This window comes from Toxotes jaculatrix, chromosome 8 (assembly GCF_017976425.1).
Source record: "Toxotes jaculatrix isolate fToxJac2 chromosome 8, fToxJac2.pri, whole genome shotgun sequence".
In the NCBI taxonomy this organism is placed as follows: domain Eukaryota; kingdom Metazoa; phylum Chordata; class Actinopteri; family Toxotidae; genus Toxotes; species Toxotes jaculatrix.
The window spans coordinates 28,280,941-28,299,062 of NC_054401.1; the positions used below are offsets into that span (position 1 = coordinate 28,280,941).

The window sequence follows — 18,122 nt, forward strand, 5'->3', positions numbered from 1 at the left end:
AGACAATTTTGATTGTGGAAGGCGCTATATAAATAAAATTGAATTGAATTGAATTGAATTGACCTTTTTTGGCCTATTTTGAAGCCTTACTATACTATGACCATTTATATGACATTTTGAGGCCATACTATACTATGACCTTTTTTGGCCTACTTTGAAGCCTTACTATACTATTACCATTTTTATGACATTTTGAGGCCATACTATACTATGACCTTTTTTGGCCTATTTTGAAGCCTTACTTTACTATTACCATTTTTATGACATTTTGAGGCCATACTATACTATGACCTTTTTTGGCCTATTTTGAAGCCTTACTATACTATGACCATTTTTATGACATTTTGAAGCCATACTATACTATGACCTTTTTTGGCCTATTTTGAAGCCTTACTATACTGTGACTATTTTTATGACATTTTGAGGCTATACGATACAATGACCTTTTTTGGCCTATTTTGAAGCCTTACTATACTATGACCTTTTTTGGCCTGTTTTGAAGCCTTACTATAGTGTGATGCTTTTTAGCACATTTTGAGGCCATACTATACTATGACCTTTTTTGGCCTATTTGGAAGCCTTACTACACCATGACCATTTTTATGACATTTTGAGGCCATACTATACTATGACCTTTTTTGGCATATTTTGAAGCCTTACTATACTATGACCATTTTTATGACATTTTGAGGCCATACTATACTATGACCTTTTTTGGCATATTTTGAAGCCTTACTATAGTGTGATGTTTTTTGGCACATTTTGAGGCCATACTATACTATGACCTTTTTTTGGCATATTTTGAAGCCTTACTATACTATGACCATTTTTATGACATTTTGAGACATACTATACTATGACCTTTTTTAGCCTATTTTCAAGCCTTACTATACTATGATGTTTTTTGGCACATTTTGAGGCCATACTATACTATGACATTTTTTGGCCTATTTTGAAGCCTTACTATACTATGACCATTTTTATGACATTTTGAGGCCATACTATACTATGACCTTTTTTGGCCTACTTTGAAGCCTTACTATACTATGACCATTTTTATGACATTTTGAGGCCATACTATACTATGACCTTTTTTGGCCTATTTTGAAGCCTTACTATACTATGACCATTTTTATGACATTTTGAGGCCATACTATACTATGACCTTTTTTGGCATATTTTCAAGCCTTACTATACTATGACCATTTTTATGACATTTTGAGGCCATACTATACTATGACCTTTTTTGGCATATTTTGAAGCCTTACTATACTATGACCATTTTTATGACATTTTGAGGCCATACTATACTATGACCTTTTTTGGCCTATTTTGAAGCCTTACTATACTATGATGTTTTTTGGCCTATTTTGAAGCCTTACTATACTATGACCATTTTTATGACATTTTGAGGCCATACTATACTATGACCATTTTTATGATATTTTGAGGCCATACTATACTATGACCTTTTTTGGCCTATTTTGAAGCCTTACTATACTATGACCATTTTTATGCCATTTTGAGGCCATACTATACTATGACCTTTTTTGGCCTATTTTGAAGCCTTACTATACTATGACCTTTTTTGGCCTACTTTGAAGCCTTACTATACTATGACCATTTTTATGACATTTTGAGGCCATACTATACTATGACCTTTTTTGGCCTATTTTGAAGCCTTACTATACTATGACCATTTTTATGACATTTTGAGGCCATAAAATACTATGACCTTTTTTGGTCTATTTTGAAGCCTTACTATACTATGATGTTTTTTGGCACATTTTGAGGCCATACTATACTATGATATTTTTTGGCCTATTTTGAAGCCTTACTATACTATGACCATTTTTATGACATTTTGGGGCCATACTATACTGTGACGTTTTTTGGCATATTTTGAAGCCTTACTATACTATGACCTTTTTTGGCCTATTTTGAAGCCTTACTATACTATGACCATTTTTATGACATTTTGAGGCCATACTATACTATGACCATTTTTATGACATTTTGAGGCAATACTATACTATGACCTTTTTTGGCCTATTTTGAAGCCTTACTATACTATGACCGTTTTTGGCCTATTTCGAAGCCTTACTATACTATGACCATTTTTATGATATTTTGAGGCCATACTATACTATGACCTTTTTTGGCCTATTTTGAAGCCTTACTATACTATGACCATTTTTATGACATCTTGAGGCCATACTATACTATGACCTTTTTTGGCCTATTTCGAAGCCTTACTATACTATGACCATTTTTATGATATTTTGAGGCCATACTATACTATGACCTTTTTTGGCCTATTTTGAAGCCTTACTATACTATGACCATTTTTATGACATTTTGAGGCCATACTATACTATGACCTTTTTGGCATATTTTGAAGCCTTATTATACTATGATGTTTTTTGGCACATTTTGAGGCCATACTATACTATGACCATTTTTATGACATTTTGAGGCCATACTATACTATGACCTTTTTTGGCCTACTTTGAAGCCTTACTATACTATGACCATTTTTATGACATTTTGAGGCCATACTATACTATGACCTTTTTTGGCCTATTTTGAAGCCTTACTATACTATGACCATTTTTATGACATTTTGAGGCCATACTATACTATGACCTTTTTTGGCATATTTTCAAGCCTTACTATACTATGACCATTTTTATGACATTTTGAGGCCATACTATACTATGACCTTTTTTGGCATATTTGGAAGCCTTACTATACTATGACCATTTTTATGACATTTTGAGGCCATACTATACTATGACCTTTTTTGGCCTATTTGGAAGCCTTACTATAATATTATGTTTTTTGCCACATTTTGAGGCCATACTATACTATGACCTTTTTTGGCCTATTTTGAAGCCTTACTATACTATGATGTTTTTTGGCACATTTTGAGGCCATACTATACTATGACCATTTTTATGACATTTTGAGGCCATACTATACTATGACCTTTTTTGGCCTACTTTGAAGCCTTACTATACTATGACCATTTTTATGACATTTTGAGGCCATACTATACTATGACCTTTTTTGGCCTATTTTGAAGCCTTACTATACTATGATCATTTTTATGACATTTTGAGGCCATACTATACTATGACCTTTTTTGGCATATTTTGAAGCCTTACTATACTATGACCATTTTTATGACATTTTGAGGCCATACTATACTATGACCTTTTTTGGCCTATTTTGAAGCCTTACTATACTATGATGTTTTTTGGCACATTTTGAGGCCATACTATACTATGATATTTTTTGGCCTATTTTGAAGCCTTACTATACTATGACCATTTTTATGACATTTTGAGGCCATACTATACTATGACCTTTTTTGGCCTATTTTGAAGCCTTACTATACTACAATGTTTTTTGGCACATTTTGAGGCCATACTATACTATGATATTTTTTGGCCTATTTTGAAGCCTTACTATACTATGACCATTTTTATGACATTTTGAGGCCATATTATACTATGACCTTTTTTGGCCTATTTTGAAGCCTTACTATACTATGACCATTTTTATGACATTTTGAGGCCATATTATACTATGACCTTTTTTGGCCTATTTTGAAGCCTTACTATACTATGACCATTTTTATGACATTTTGAGGCCATATTATACTATGACCTTTTTTGGCCTATTTTGAAGCCTTACTATACTATGATGTTTATTGGCACATTTTGAGGCCATACTATACTATGACCTTTTTTGGCCTATTTTGAAGCCTTACTATACTATGATCATTTTTATGACATTTTGAGGCCTTACTATACTATGACCATTTTTATGACATTTTGAGGCCATACTATACTATGACCTTTTTTGGCCTATTTTGAAGCCTTACTATACTATGATGTTTTTTGGCACATTTTGAGGCCATACTATACTATGACCTTTTTTGGCCTATTTTGAAGCCTTACTATACTATGACCATTTTTATGACATTTTGAGGCCATACTATACTATGACCATTTTTATGACATTTTGAGGCCATACTATACTATGACCTTTTTTGGCCTATTTTGAAGCCTTACTATACTATGACCGTTTTTTGGCACATTTTGAGGCCATACTATACTATGACCTTTTTTGGCCTATTTTGAAGCCTTACTATACTATGACCATTTTTATGACATTTTGAGGCCATACTATACTATGACCTTTTTTGGCATATTTTGAAGCCTTACTATAGTGTGATGTTTTTTGGCACATTTTGAGGGCATACTATACTATGATGTTTTTTGGCCTACTTTGAAGCCTTACTATACTATGACCATTTTTATGACATTTTGAGGCCATACTATACTATGACTATTTTTATGATATTTTGAGGCCATACTATACTATGACCTTTTTTGGTCTATTTTGAAGCCTTACTATACTATGACCATTTTTATGACATTTTGAGGCCATACTATACTATGACCTTTTTTGGCCTATTTTGAAGCCTTATAATATGATGTTTTTTGGCACATTTTGAGGCCATACTATACTATGACCATTTTTATGACATTTTGAGGCCATACTATACTATGACCTTTTTTGGCATATTTTGAAGCCTTACAATACTATGAACATTTTTATGACATTTTGAGGCCATTCTACACTATGACCTTTCTTGGCATATTTTGAAGCCTTACTATAGTGTGATGTTTTTTGGCACATTTTGAGGCCATACTATACTATGACCTTTTTTGGCATATTTGGAAGCCTTACTATACTATGACCATTTTTATGACATTTTGAGGCCATACTATACTATGACCTTTTTTGGCATATTTTGAAGCCTTACTATACTATGATGTTTTTTGGCACATTTTGAGGCCATACTATACTATGATATTTTTTGGCCTATTTTGAAGCCTTACTATACTATGACCATTTTTATGACATTTTGAGGCCATACTATACTATGACCTTTTTTGGCCTATTTTGAAGTCTTACTATACTATGACCATTTTTATGACATTTTGAGGCCTTACTATACTATGACCTTTTTTGGCATATTTTGAAGCCTTACTATACTATGATCATTTTTATGACATTTTGAGGCCATACTATACTATGACCTTTTTTGGCCCATTGTGAAGCCTTACTATACTATGACTATTTTTATGACATTTTGAGGCTATACGATACTATGACCTTTTTTGGCCTATTTTGAAGCCTTACTATACTATGACCTTTTTTGGCCTGTTTTGAAGCCTTACTATACTATGACCATTTTTATGACATTTTGAGGCCATACTATACTATGACCTTTTTTGGCCCATTGTGAAGCCTTACTATACTATGACTATTTTTATGACATTTTGAGGCTATACTATACTATGACCTTTTTTGGCCTATTTTGAAGCCTTACTATACTATGACCATTTTTATGACATTTTGAGGCCATACTATTATATATACTATATACTACTATTTTTGATCAGGATCTGTCCTTTAACTCACATATAAAACAAGTCTCTAGGACCGCCTTCTTTCACCTGCGCAATATCAGTAAGATTAGGAACATTCTGTCGCAGAGTGATGCTGAAAAATTAGTCCATGCTTTTGTTACTTCTAGGCTGGACTACTGTAATTCCCTATTATCAGGATGTCCAGTTAACTCTCTAAAAAGCATCCAGCTGATCCAAAATGCTGCAGCGAGAGTACTGACTGGAATTAGCAAGAGAGATCACATTACTCCTGTACTAACTTCTCTTCATTGGCTTCCTGTAAAATCCAGAATTGATTTTAAAATCCTTCTCCTTACATATAAGGCCCTCAATGGCCAGGCTCCTTCATATCTCAAAGAGCTGATAGTACCATATCATCCTAACAGATTGCTTCGTTCCCAGAATGCAGGTTTGCTTATGGTTCCCAAAATCTCTAAAAGTAGAATGGGAGGCCGAGCCTTTAGCTATCAGGCCCCTCTCCTATGGAACCAACTGCCAGTTTGGGTTCGGGAAGCAGACACCCTCTCTAATTTTAAAACGAAGCTTAAAACCTTCTTGTTTGATAAAGCTTATAATTAGTTGTAGTTACAGTCCTAGTTATTTATTAAACTTATAGTTAGTCACAATTATCTCTATAGACACTGTTACAGTTAAGGATATAGCCCTTAGTAGGGCTGGCTCAGGCAACTGAATCATCCCCTAGTTATGCTGCTATAGGCCTAGGCTGCTGGGGGACATCCCATGATTTACTGCGCACTTCTTCTTCTTTCTCTTTCTCTCCTCAGACCCACTCTCAAATTTATTAGCCTTTATTACATGTCATTAACTCTGTGTCCTCTCTGTCCCGTAGTCCTGTGCTTGTTTCTCTCTGGTCTCTCTTTCTCTGTACCTTTCTGCAGGTACCTCTGGCTCCGGAGCTGCTTGTCCTATGGTCCTGGCTCCACCCACCTGCTGCTGTTTATTGTTTACAATGATCTATTTCTAACATGTTTAATGTTCCGTTCTGCTACAGATAAATATTTGATTAATATTCTTTGCAAACTGTAATGTAAATAATTACCAGTCATGACAGCTTTTTGCCTCCGTGCTCTGTTTCATAATTCTAATCTGCTGAGCACACATTATCCAATAACTGTTCACTAACTGTAATGTAAATACTGACCCACATTGTCTGTATTATGCTGCATGTCTTTCTCCCCCTCTCCTCCATTCCTAGCTGTCCTATCTTCCTCCTTTTCCTCCTTTCACCCAGCCCGGCCATCGGCAGGAGGGTCCCCCATCTGAGCCAGGTTCTGCTCAAGGTTTCTTCCTGTTAAAAGGGAGTTTTCCTTGCCACTGTCGCCTTAAGTGCTTGCTCTGGGGTCAGGCTCTGGGTCTCTGTAAAGCGCTTTGAGACAATTTTGATTGTGGAAGGCGCTATATAAATAAAATTGAATTGAATTGAATTGAATTGACCTTTTTTGGCCTATTTTGAAGCCTTACTATACTATGACCATTTTTATGACATTTTGAGGCCATACTATACTATGACCTTTTTTGGCCTACTTTGAAGCCTTACTATACTATTACCATTTTTATGACATTTTGAGGCCATACTATACTATGACCTTTTTTGGCCTATTTTGAAGCCTTACTTTACTATTACCATTTTTATGACATTTTGAGGCCATACTATACTATGACCTTTTTTGGCCTATTTTGAAGCCTTACTATACTATGACCATTTTTATGACATTTTGAAGCCATACTATACTATGACCTTTTTTGGCCTATTTTGAAGCCTTACTATACTGTGACTATTTTTATGACATTTTGAGGCTATACGATACAATGACCTTTTTTGGCCTATTTTGAAGCCTTACTATACTATGACCTTTTTTGGCCTGTTTTGAAGCCTTACTATAGTGTGATGCTTTTTAGCACATTTTGAGGCCATACTATACTATGACCTTTTTTGGCCTATTTGGAAGCCTTACTACACCATGACCATTTTTATGACATTTTGAGGCCATACTATACTATGACCTTTTTTGGCATATTTTGAAGCCTTACTATACTATGACCATTTTTATGACATTTTGAGGCCATACTATACTATGACCTTTTTTGGCATATTTTGAAGCCTTACTATAGTGTGATGTTTTTTGGCACATTTTGAGGCCATACTATACTATGACCTTTTTTTGGCATATTTTGAAGCCTTACTATACTATGACCATTTTTATGACATTTTGAGACATACTATACTATGACCTTTTTTAGCCTATTTTCAAGCCTTACTATACTATGATGTTTTTTGGCACATTTTGAGGCCATACTATACTATGACATTTTTTGGCCTATTTTGAAGCCTTACTATACTATGACCATTTTTATGACATTTTGAGGCCATACTATACTATGACCTTTTTTGGCCTACTTTGAAGCCTTACTATACTATGACCATTTTTATGACATTTTGAGGCCATACTATACTATGACCTTTTTTGGCCTATTTTGAAGCCTTACTATACTATGACCATTTTTATGACATTTTGAGGCCATACTATACTATGACCTTTTTTGGCATATTTTCAAGCCTTACTATACTATGACCATTTTTATGACATTTTGAGGCCATACTATACTATGACCTTTTTTGGCATATTTTGAAGCCTTACTATACTATGACCATTTTTATGACATTTTGAGGCCATACTATACTATGACCTTTTTTGGCCTATTTTGAAGCCTTACTATACTATGATGTTTTTTGGCCTATTTTGAAGCCTTACTATACTATGACCATTTTTATGACATTTTGAGGCCATACTATACTATGACCATTTTTATGATATTTTGAGGCCATACTATACTATGACCTTTTTTGGCCTATTTTGAAGCCTTACTATACTATGACCATTTTTATGCCATTTTGAGGCCATACTATACTATGACCTTTTTTGGCCTATTTTGAAGCCTTACTATACTATGACCTTTTTTGGCCTACTTTGAAGCCTTACTATACTATGACCATTTTTATGACATTTTGAGGCCATACTATACTATGACCTTTTTTGGCCTATTTTGAAGCCTTACTATACTATGACCATTTTTATGACATTTTGAGGCCATAAAATACTATGACCTTTTTTGGTCTATTTTGAAGCCTTACTATACTATGATGTTTTTTGGCACATTTTGAGGCCATACTATACTATGATATTTTTTGGCCTATTTTGAAGCCTTACTATACTATGACCATTTTTATGACATTTTGGGGCCATACTATACTGTGACGTTTTTTGGCATATTTTGAAGCCTTACTATACTATGACCTTTTTTGGCCTATTTTGAAGCCTTACTATACTATGACCATTTTTATGACATTTTGAGGCCATACTATACTATGACCATTTTTATGACATTTTGAGGCAATACTATACTATGACCTTTTTTGGCCTATTTTGAAGCCTTACTATACTATGACCGTTTTTGGCCTATTTCGAAGCCTTACTATACTATGACCATTTTTATGATATTTTGAGGCCATACTATACTATGACCTTTTTTGGCCTATTTTGAAGCCTTACTATACTATGACCATTTTTATGACATCTTGAGGCCATACTATACTATGACCTTTTTTGGCCTATTTCGAAGCCTTACTATACTATGACCATTTTTATGATATTTTGAGGCCATACTATACTATGACCTTTTTTGGCCTATTTTGAAGCCTTACTATACTATGACCATTTTTATGACATTTTGAGGCCATACTATACTATGACCTTTTTGGCATATTTTGAAGCCTTATTATACTATGATGTTTTTTGGCACATTTTGAGGCCATACTATACTATGACCATTTTTATGACATTTTGAGGCCATACTATACTATGACCTTTTTTGGCCTACTTTGAAGCCTTACTATACTATGACCATTTTTATGACATTTTGAGGCCATACTATACTATGACCTTTTTTGGCCTATTTTGAAGCCTTACTATACTATGACCATTTTTATGACATTTTGAGGCCATACTATACTATGACCTTTTTTGGCATATTTTCAAGCCTTACTATACTATGACCATTTTTATGACATTTTGAGGCCATACTATACTATGACCTTTTTTGGCATATTTGGAAGCCTTACTATACTATGACCATTTTTATGACATTTTGAGGCCATACTATACTATGACCTTTTTTGGCCTATTTGGAAGCCTTACTATAATATTATGTTTTTTGCCACATTTTGAGGCCATACTATACTATGACCTTTTTTGGCCTATTTTGAAGCCTTACTATACTATGATGTTTTTTGGCACATTTTGAGGCCATACTATACTATGACCATTTTTATGACATTTTGAGGCCATACTATACTATGACCTTTTTTGGCCTACTTTGAAGCCTTACTATACTATGACCATTTTTATGACATTTTGAGGCCATACTATACTATGACCTTTTTTGGCCTATTTTGAAGCCTTACTATACTATGATCATTTTTATGACATTTTGAGGCCATACTATACTATGACCTTTTTTGGCATATTTTGAAGCCTTACTATACTATGACCATTTTTATGACATTTTGAGGCCATACTATACTATGACCTTTTTTGGCCTATTTTGAAGCCTTACTATACTATGATGTTTTTTGGCACATTTTGAGGCCATACTATACTATGATATTTTTTGGCCTATTTTGAAGCCTTACTATACTATGACCATTTTTATGACATTTTGAGGCCATACTATACTATGACCTTTTTTGGCCTATTTTGAAGCCTTACTATACTACAATGTTTTTTGGCACATTTTGAGGCCATACTATACTATGATATTTTTTGGCCTATTTTGAAGCCTTACTATACTATGACCATTTTTATGACATTTTGAGGCCATATTATACTATGACCTTTTTTGGCCTATTTTGAAGCCTTACTATACTATGACCATTTTTATGACATTTTGAGGCCATATTATACTATGACCTTTTTTGGCCTATTTTGAAGCCTTACTATACTATGACCATTTTTATGACATTTTGAGGCCATATTATACTATGACCTTTTTTGGCCTATTTTGAAGCCTTACTATACTATGATGTTTATTGGCACATTTTGAGGCCATACTATACTATGACCTTTTTTGGCCTATTTTGAAGCCTTACTATACTATGATCATTTTTATGACATTTTGAGGCCTTACTATACTATGACCATTTTTATGACATTTTGAGGCCATACTATACTATGACCTTTTTTGGCCTATTTTGAAGCCTTACTATACTATGATGTTTTTTGGCACATTTTGAGGCCATGCTATACTATGACCTTTTTTGGCCTACTTTGAAGCCTTACTATACTATGACCATTTTTATGACATTTTGAGGCCATATTATACTATGACCTTTTTTGGCCTATTTTGAAGCCTTACTATAATATTATGTTTTTTGGCACATTTTGAGGCCATACTATACTATGACCTTTTTTGGCCTATTTTGAAGCCTTACTATACTATGATGTTTATTGGCACATTTTGAGGCCATACTATACTATGACCTTTTTTGGCCTATTTTGAAGCCTTACTATACTATTATCATTTTTATGACATTTTGAGGCCATACTATACTATGACCATTTTTATGACATTTTGAGGCCATACTATACTATGACCTTTTTTGGCCTATTTTGAAGCCTTACTATAGTGTGATGTTTTTTGGCACATTTTGAGGCCTTACTATACTATGACCTTTTTTGGCCTATTTTGAAGCCTTACTATACTATGATGTTTTTTGGCACATTTTGAGGCCATACTATACTATGACCTTTTATGGCCTATTTTGACGCCTTACTATACTATGACCATTTTTATGACATTTTGAGGCCATACTATACTATGACCTTTTTTGGCCTATTTTGAAGCCTTACTATACTATGGCCATTTTTATGACATTTTGAGGCCTTACTATACTATGACCTTTTTTGGCCTATTTTGAAGCCTTACTATACTATGACCATTTTTATGACATTTTGAGGCCATACTATACTATGACCTTTTTTTGGCCTATTTTGAAGCCTTACTATACTATGATGTTTTTTGGCACATTTTGAGGCCATACTATACTATGACCTTTTTTGGCCTATTTTGAAGCCTTACTATAGTGTGATGTTTTTTGGCACATTTTGAGGCCTTACTATACTATGACCTTTTTTGGCCTATTTTGAAGCCTTACTATACTATGATGTTTTTTGGCACATTTTGAGGCCATACTATACTATGACCTTTTATGGCCTATTTTGAAGCCTTACTATACTATGACCATTTTTACAACATTTTGAGGCCATACTATACTATGATGTTTTTTGGCCTATTTTGAAGCCTTTCTATACTAAGACCATTTTTATAACATTTTGAGGCCATACTATACTATGACCTTTTTTGGCCTATTTTGAAGCCTTACTATACTATGACCATTTTTATGACATTTTGAGGCCCTACTATATAATGAACTTTTTGGCCTATTTTGAAGCCTTACTATACTATGACCAAATTTTTCAGTTGAAGTTTCTAATTACAAGATTTAAATAAAAAACACATGCTTACAGATGATTAAATTTATGGTTCCAAACGTTATTGGTTTGTGAGCCTTAAAAAAAACTCATCTGTGTGTTTGTAGCATCAAAGAGGCATTTCCCAAACATTAGAAAAATATCCCAAAGAAAAAAAGTCCTGCTAAGCTGCAAAGCTTAGTGTTTTCTTTTCTTAATTATCTCAAAACCCACAAGATTTGCTGTATCTTGTTACAACTATACTGGATCCTGTAGAGGTAAACCCCACAGAATCTCTTATGATCATACACATATACCTTGTTTCGTATTACCCCACATATATCCCAAAAAACTGTCAACAAAACCCTGTTCCTACGTTTCTCTTATGCATAATTTCACTTCTATATTTTCTGTGCAGTTTGGCTCAATTTTTTTTTCGGTATTCTCTCCTCTCCCGTGCAGATGCCCCTTGGAATCCCCTTGGGCTTCCAGCTTCACAGCAGCTAACGTTATTTAGCTCCTCTAAGTTTAATAGTGTCTCCATACCATTAGCTGATTTAGACTTCTAGATTGGAAAGGTGATACACATTTAAATTTATATTTATATTTTAAAGCCTATTTATTCTTTTCTTTGGTTGTTGTTGGTGGTTACACAAATAACCCTAGCTCCCAGTTATTTAGCTGAGGCTCATCTGTTGATGTCTTATGAAAATGCCAAACAAACACCTACATCACTAGTGTCTGGTGAAACTATTCGCTAACTAAATATTAACCCACACCTTCCAACCAATCAGAATCCAGAACTTTCAGGGGCCATTAGGTACAATGGAACAACTGATACGTTTACTCACCCCAAGACCTCCACAATTTTGTGCTTACACAGCTCCTCTGCAAGAATCTCAATGCTGCTGTCTGATAGGTGATTGACACACAATCTGAAGACAAGAAGTTCAATTAGTGGTACAAGTAACACACGTACATTATAGATTCAGTCTAAATCTCCCTCACTGGAGATCAAAAGGTAGTTCACAACATGTTTATACATCTTACCTGACTACTGTCATCTTACAGAACGAAGGCTTCAGCTGCTTCACCCCATAGTCACTGATGTTGTTGTTATCCATGTCGAGCCCCAGGAGTTTCTGACGGTGTTGGAGTACAAAGTTCAGGGCCGTGCAGTCGCCTGAGTACACGTTACAGTAACCCATCTTGATGAAGTTTGCTGTGATTCCTTTCGCCGTCATCTTAGCGATGTCGTTGCTCCCTGTCTCAAAGATGCACCTCAGCATCCACAGGAAGTTGGGCAAAACATGGACTTTCTTGCCTTCTTCGACACTGCAGTGGGGTAAGCCATGGAGGTGGGACTTTACACTCGTGGACAGGTAAGATTTTAGCAAGGCCCGTTTTTTTTTCACTAACACAGGAGACACCAGATGCTCCATCAGGCCAGTGTGAGCCTTGGACAGCAGTCCACACAAGAAGAGATTAGTGAACTGAAGGTGCTCATTTGGTTCAAATGGTTTCTTTTCACTGGGCTTTGAAGAGCCACTGATACAGACGTCAAAAAGCAGACAGGACGGTTCCCTGGTCCTACTGCACTCTGTGAAGAACTTGAGGATGGAGTCTGCAGCAGCCTGCTCATCCAACACAAGGGCAAACGCAGCCAAGAAAGACTGGAGGGTCATGTGGAGGAATTCAAAGTTAGCAGGGCTTCCATTGGCATCATACTCACTGACAGGTCTAAGAAAGCCCAGGGGCAGGTCCTCCTCTCTCAGGCCGCACGCAGTGATTTCCTCTTGGCTACAAATGAAGCTTCCTCTTTCCATACCCTGAAGTGCCAGCTTGGAAAATGCAGCAAGGGGCCTAAGCCCTGCTTTGAATGTCTCTGAGGCACACCGGGTGCTTTTCTTCAGCAGGGACGGAGCAGGTGAGGTTGAGCGGCTGAGGCACACCTCCGACAGCAGGAGGAAGATGTCAGTGAGCGTGATGCAGGTGTCAGGCAGATGAAAACTATCGTGCATGGTGTGAAGGTGCCTAAAGCTTTTGAATACGATCCAGCAGAAGAGCGGGGTGGAGCACAGGCCACAGAGATGGGGACTAGCATCCAGCTGAACTGACACCAGCTCTCTGTGTTCCTGCTCCTTAAAGTGCAAGTCAGTGTAGGTCTTCAGGTGATTCGGGGAGAACCCCCGCAGAGCCACCTTCTTTCTGATCACCCTACTCTGGATCTCAATCCCCGTCCGGGCCGTCAGCACCTTCTGGGAGTGCTTGAGTAGTTTCCCACTGAGCAAGCTGACAAGTAGCTGGATGGGATGTGCCTTGTCTTCTGGTGATGCCATTTCAGGGACATTCATCAGGTCTAGGTCCTCCTGAATCTCATCATAACCATCAAAAGTAAAAAGAATCTTCTCAGGGAAGCGCAGGATGTAATCAAACACCTCATTATCTGGATCATGATCTGGGTGACAGTTGTATTTGAACAAAAGGTCTTTGAGGGAGATCTGTTCTGTTTCCTTAAAGATACTGAACATCCTACAGCGGAACTTGAAGAAGAAGATGGCGTCCGTCTGCAGCTCCTTCTTGGACCAGAGGTTCTGGAGTTTCTGCAGGAGGATGGATTTTCCCATACCGGCATCCCCCATCACATAGATGAGTTCACCTTCAGGATTGAAGACCGCGTGGTCTCCTAGGAGCTGGTCCATACTCTCCAGGAAGCCCAGACTTTCATTGGCATCATTCAACAGTTCCATCAGAGTGTCAGTGTAGAGGTCCTCCAGACGGGTGTCCTCTTGCTGGCCGTATGACATGATGAAGGAGGTGTCCCGGCTCATTTCATGCCTTAACTTCTCACAATACCTGCTGACTTAGAGGAAATAAACATGTGAATTAGCACAATAAAGAAACTGGTCTGGTATAACCAGTGTTAGGTCCAGAGGAGGCAGAGTGCCAGACGATCAATAGTTTGATCCTCTGCTCCTCCAGTCTGCATGTCAAAATGTTCTTGGGCTGATACTGAACACATCCAAAAACTGGTCTTAAAATGGCTGTTTGAGGGTTAAGACTTAGTTTTATGGTTCAGGTTAGAATTGGGTCTTGGTTAGGGTTAGAGCAAGGGTTAGGGCTAGGCATTCAGTTTTGATGGTTAAGTTTAGGGTATGGGGCTAGGGGAATACATACATGTTAATGTGTGTCCTCACAAAGACAGATGTACAAACGTGTGTGTGTGTTCCTTTTCTCTTTGCTGCAAATAAAATTTCTCTCAGGACAACAGTTGAAATTCTGTATTATGGCATGCCGTTTAGGAAATTATTACACATATATATGGAATGAAACTCGAATATATGGAATGAAAGTTTCACGTCACTACCGCCATGTTGTGTTTAAACACAATGAACACACTGTATGTAGGCCTATGGGTCAAAATACAGGTGACCGAATCCAGTGCCGTTCTCCCGGTGCTTTGTGTTATTGTGTGACTTTGATGGTTAAAATATTACTTCGGACAAAAGTCTCGCAACAATCTTAAAGATATCAGAGTCGCACAATAACCTAGAGCGGTAACGTTAAAATTGCTGTTTTTGTTAATGGAGTCTGGTGGCTTTGAAGAGAGTAAGATTATGACTACTGCTGGAAGGGATATTACTCTTTAAATTGAAATGCATTCTGTTCTGTTATTACCTCCCGGCCTTTCCGGGTGGACGGGCGCAGACTGTAGGTAGGAGCTGTGGGGGGTACCTGTGAGGTTGAAGGGACGGGAACAGCCTGACCGGGGACGTTCCCTGCACTCGGTCTTCCACGATGAAAAAGAGAATGAATTTCTTCATCGGGAGAACAGTACTGGATTCGGTTACCTGTATTTTGACCCGGACATACAGTCGCCAGTGTGTTTATTATCTCATCATTGCTTAAAAATGTCGACACTAAATTTTTAGCTGATTCGTTCATGATTTGAGACAATTTTGATTGTGGAAGGCGCTATATAAATAAAATTGAATTGAATTGAATTGAATTTGTCACCTTCATCCATAGCCTGTAATCCCAGGGAAAACAACATGGCGGTAGTGACGTGAAATTTTCATTCCATATATTCAAACTTTCATTCCATATATTCAGACTTTCATTCCATATATTCAAGTTTCATTCCATATATATATAATTTCCTAAACGGCATGCCATAATATAGATATATAGATATAGATGTCAATTGTATATATATATATTCAATTATAATTAGAAGTCCTACATATATATATATATATATATATATAGATATAGATATAGATATAGATATAGATAGATACAGATATATAGATAGATAGATAGAATGTAGGACTTCTGTAGGACTTCTAATTATAATTGTATATTTTTCCACTTGTATCCAATTCTAACCTTACTCTAAATGGGGGGGTCAGAATAGTAGAAATGAAATGAAATGAAATAACTCTGGCTAAACTAGTCCAGTCTGTCTAACATGTGGGCATCAGACAAATGGGGTTTTTGTGACTCAAACAGAAAGCATGAAAAAGGACATCTTCGTGGCACAGAGCTGCATTAGTGGTTGTTATACTTACTGGGATCTGTGTTAACCACCTTCATCACCTTTATATCACTGCTTGGGTTGAAGTTGATCTCTTTCAGCCATGGCTGGAGGTCTATGTATGCATCGTGTACTTTATATATGATGAACATTAAGTATTCACAAGCCTCCTCCCCTTTGCACTGCACAAGCTCCAAAATTTTGCGCACCTAGAAAATAGATAATCCGTGTTGGGTAGAAGTTCACAGACTAACATACAGAGTAATTTAATAAGTATATTATCTGGGATTTTTAGCCAGCAGATATTTTACAGAGAGATATGGCAATATATTTTTAGACTAAAAAAAAAACAGAAAATGTGAAAATTAAACAGTGGGAAATTGCCTGATTTTACAGATGTCTTTGATTTTTCCTACCTGATCTGTCTTGGTGACAGTTCGCTGCACAATCTCAACATCTTCTTCGCAGAGGAAGCCACAAGCCAGCAGGTTGTCCAGGATGCACTGAATGCTTTTCAACCTGGACACCAGCAGCTCTCTGTGGTACTTCAGGATCTTATGGCATTTAGCTTCTTCTATCTGATCCATGTTTACTACAGAACACCGTCACCTCGAACAGATGGAGACTCACACCCGATCACCACTGTAGAAATGAATAGGTGCTGTCTATAGACACTGCTGATGGACACTGGTTAAAGCACTGGCTGTAACAGTTTTGCCATAAAACAGTACAGAAACAGTAAACACACACACATACATACACTGAGAAGAACTTTTATTTTATTTACAGCTGCTTACCACTTATCACAAGTCAGTTAGTAAATCTCAAGCTACTTTAGCTGTAAAGTAACTGTCAATATTCATACCCAGCTCCCCCTCTGTCATACCACAGCTGTTTCCTGAATCTTTCCATGGTTCTGCCTAAGACAGTGAAGAACCGCCCTTAGAAATTATACTCCATCACCAAACTAATCAATTCCCTCTAAACTTGCCAGTGGAGAGTTGAACGAACAGCTGACAGAGTTAAAAAGTTAAAAGAACATTGAAATAATGCGGATACATCCGCTGTGTTTGATCGTCATCTTATTTAGCCCAGAAAATAAACCACCAAGTGTACGACAAAGAAGTAAAACCAAAATACTACATAACATAATAAGAATTTTAGTAAAGAAATGAAGCCTACCGCTGCGTTGCTTCAACACCAAAGCGCGGTAAACACTGCACTTTCAAATAAAAGCAGAGCATTTAAAAGGAACTAACGGGGATTAATGTGACAAATGCCCATTTGGTGTGTACAGGAGAGCTACTGACAGCTCAGGAGGAAAAAAACAGCCCTCTGAAACTCTCCAGCTGGAGGAAGTGAAAGTATCGAGCAGCGCTGCGTCATTCTGCCCGCAATTTAACGACCTGTCTGTGCTGCGTTCAAGCGCCCGCGGAAATCCTGAAACACTCCAGGTTGTTTCCAGTTTACTTTTAATGACCAATCACATGATGCAGAGCGAGGTACACGCTTGTCCTAAGGTACACTGGATATATGATAACTAAGACACAG

The 18,122-nt window shown here is 36.6% G+C and overlaps 1 protein-coding gene across 1 annotated transcript in view; it reads right to left on the bottom strand.

The window, feature by feature from the left end:
- The window catches only part of nod1 (nucleotide-binding oligomerization domain containing 1), a 52,978-nt gene extending 35,084 nt beyond the window's left edge, over nucleotides 1-17,894 (bottom strand). The window contains exons 1-5 of the mRNA XM_041043378.1: nucleotides 17,754-17,894; nucleotides 16,988-17,213; nucleotides 16,606-16,780; nucleotides 13,085-14,897; nucleotides 12,886-12,969 (exon numbers count right to left, since the gene is read on the bottom strand). Of these exons, the coding sequence (XP_040899312.1) occupies nucleotides 12,886-12,969; nucleotides 13,085-14,897; nucleotides 16,606-16,780; nucleotides 16,988-17,158 (2,243 nt within the window). The 5' untranslated portion in view covers nucleotides 17,159-17,213; nucleotides 17,754-17,894. The remainder of the gene's footprint in view (nucleotides 1-12,885; nucleotides 12,970-13,084; nucleotides 14,898-16,605; nucleotides 16,781-16,987; nucleotides 17,214-17,753) is intronic.
- Nucleotides 17,895-18,122: the final 228 nt, after the last annotated feature.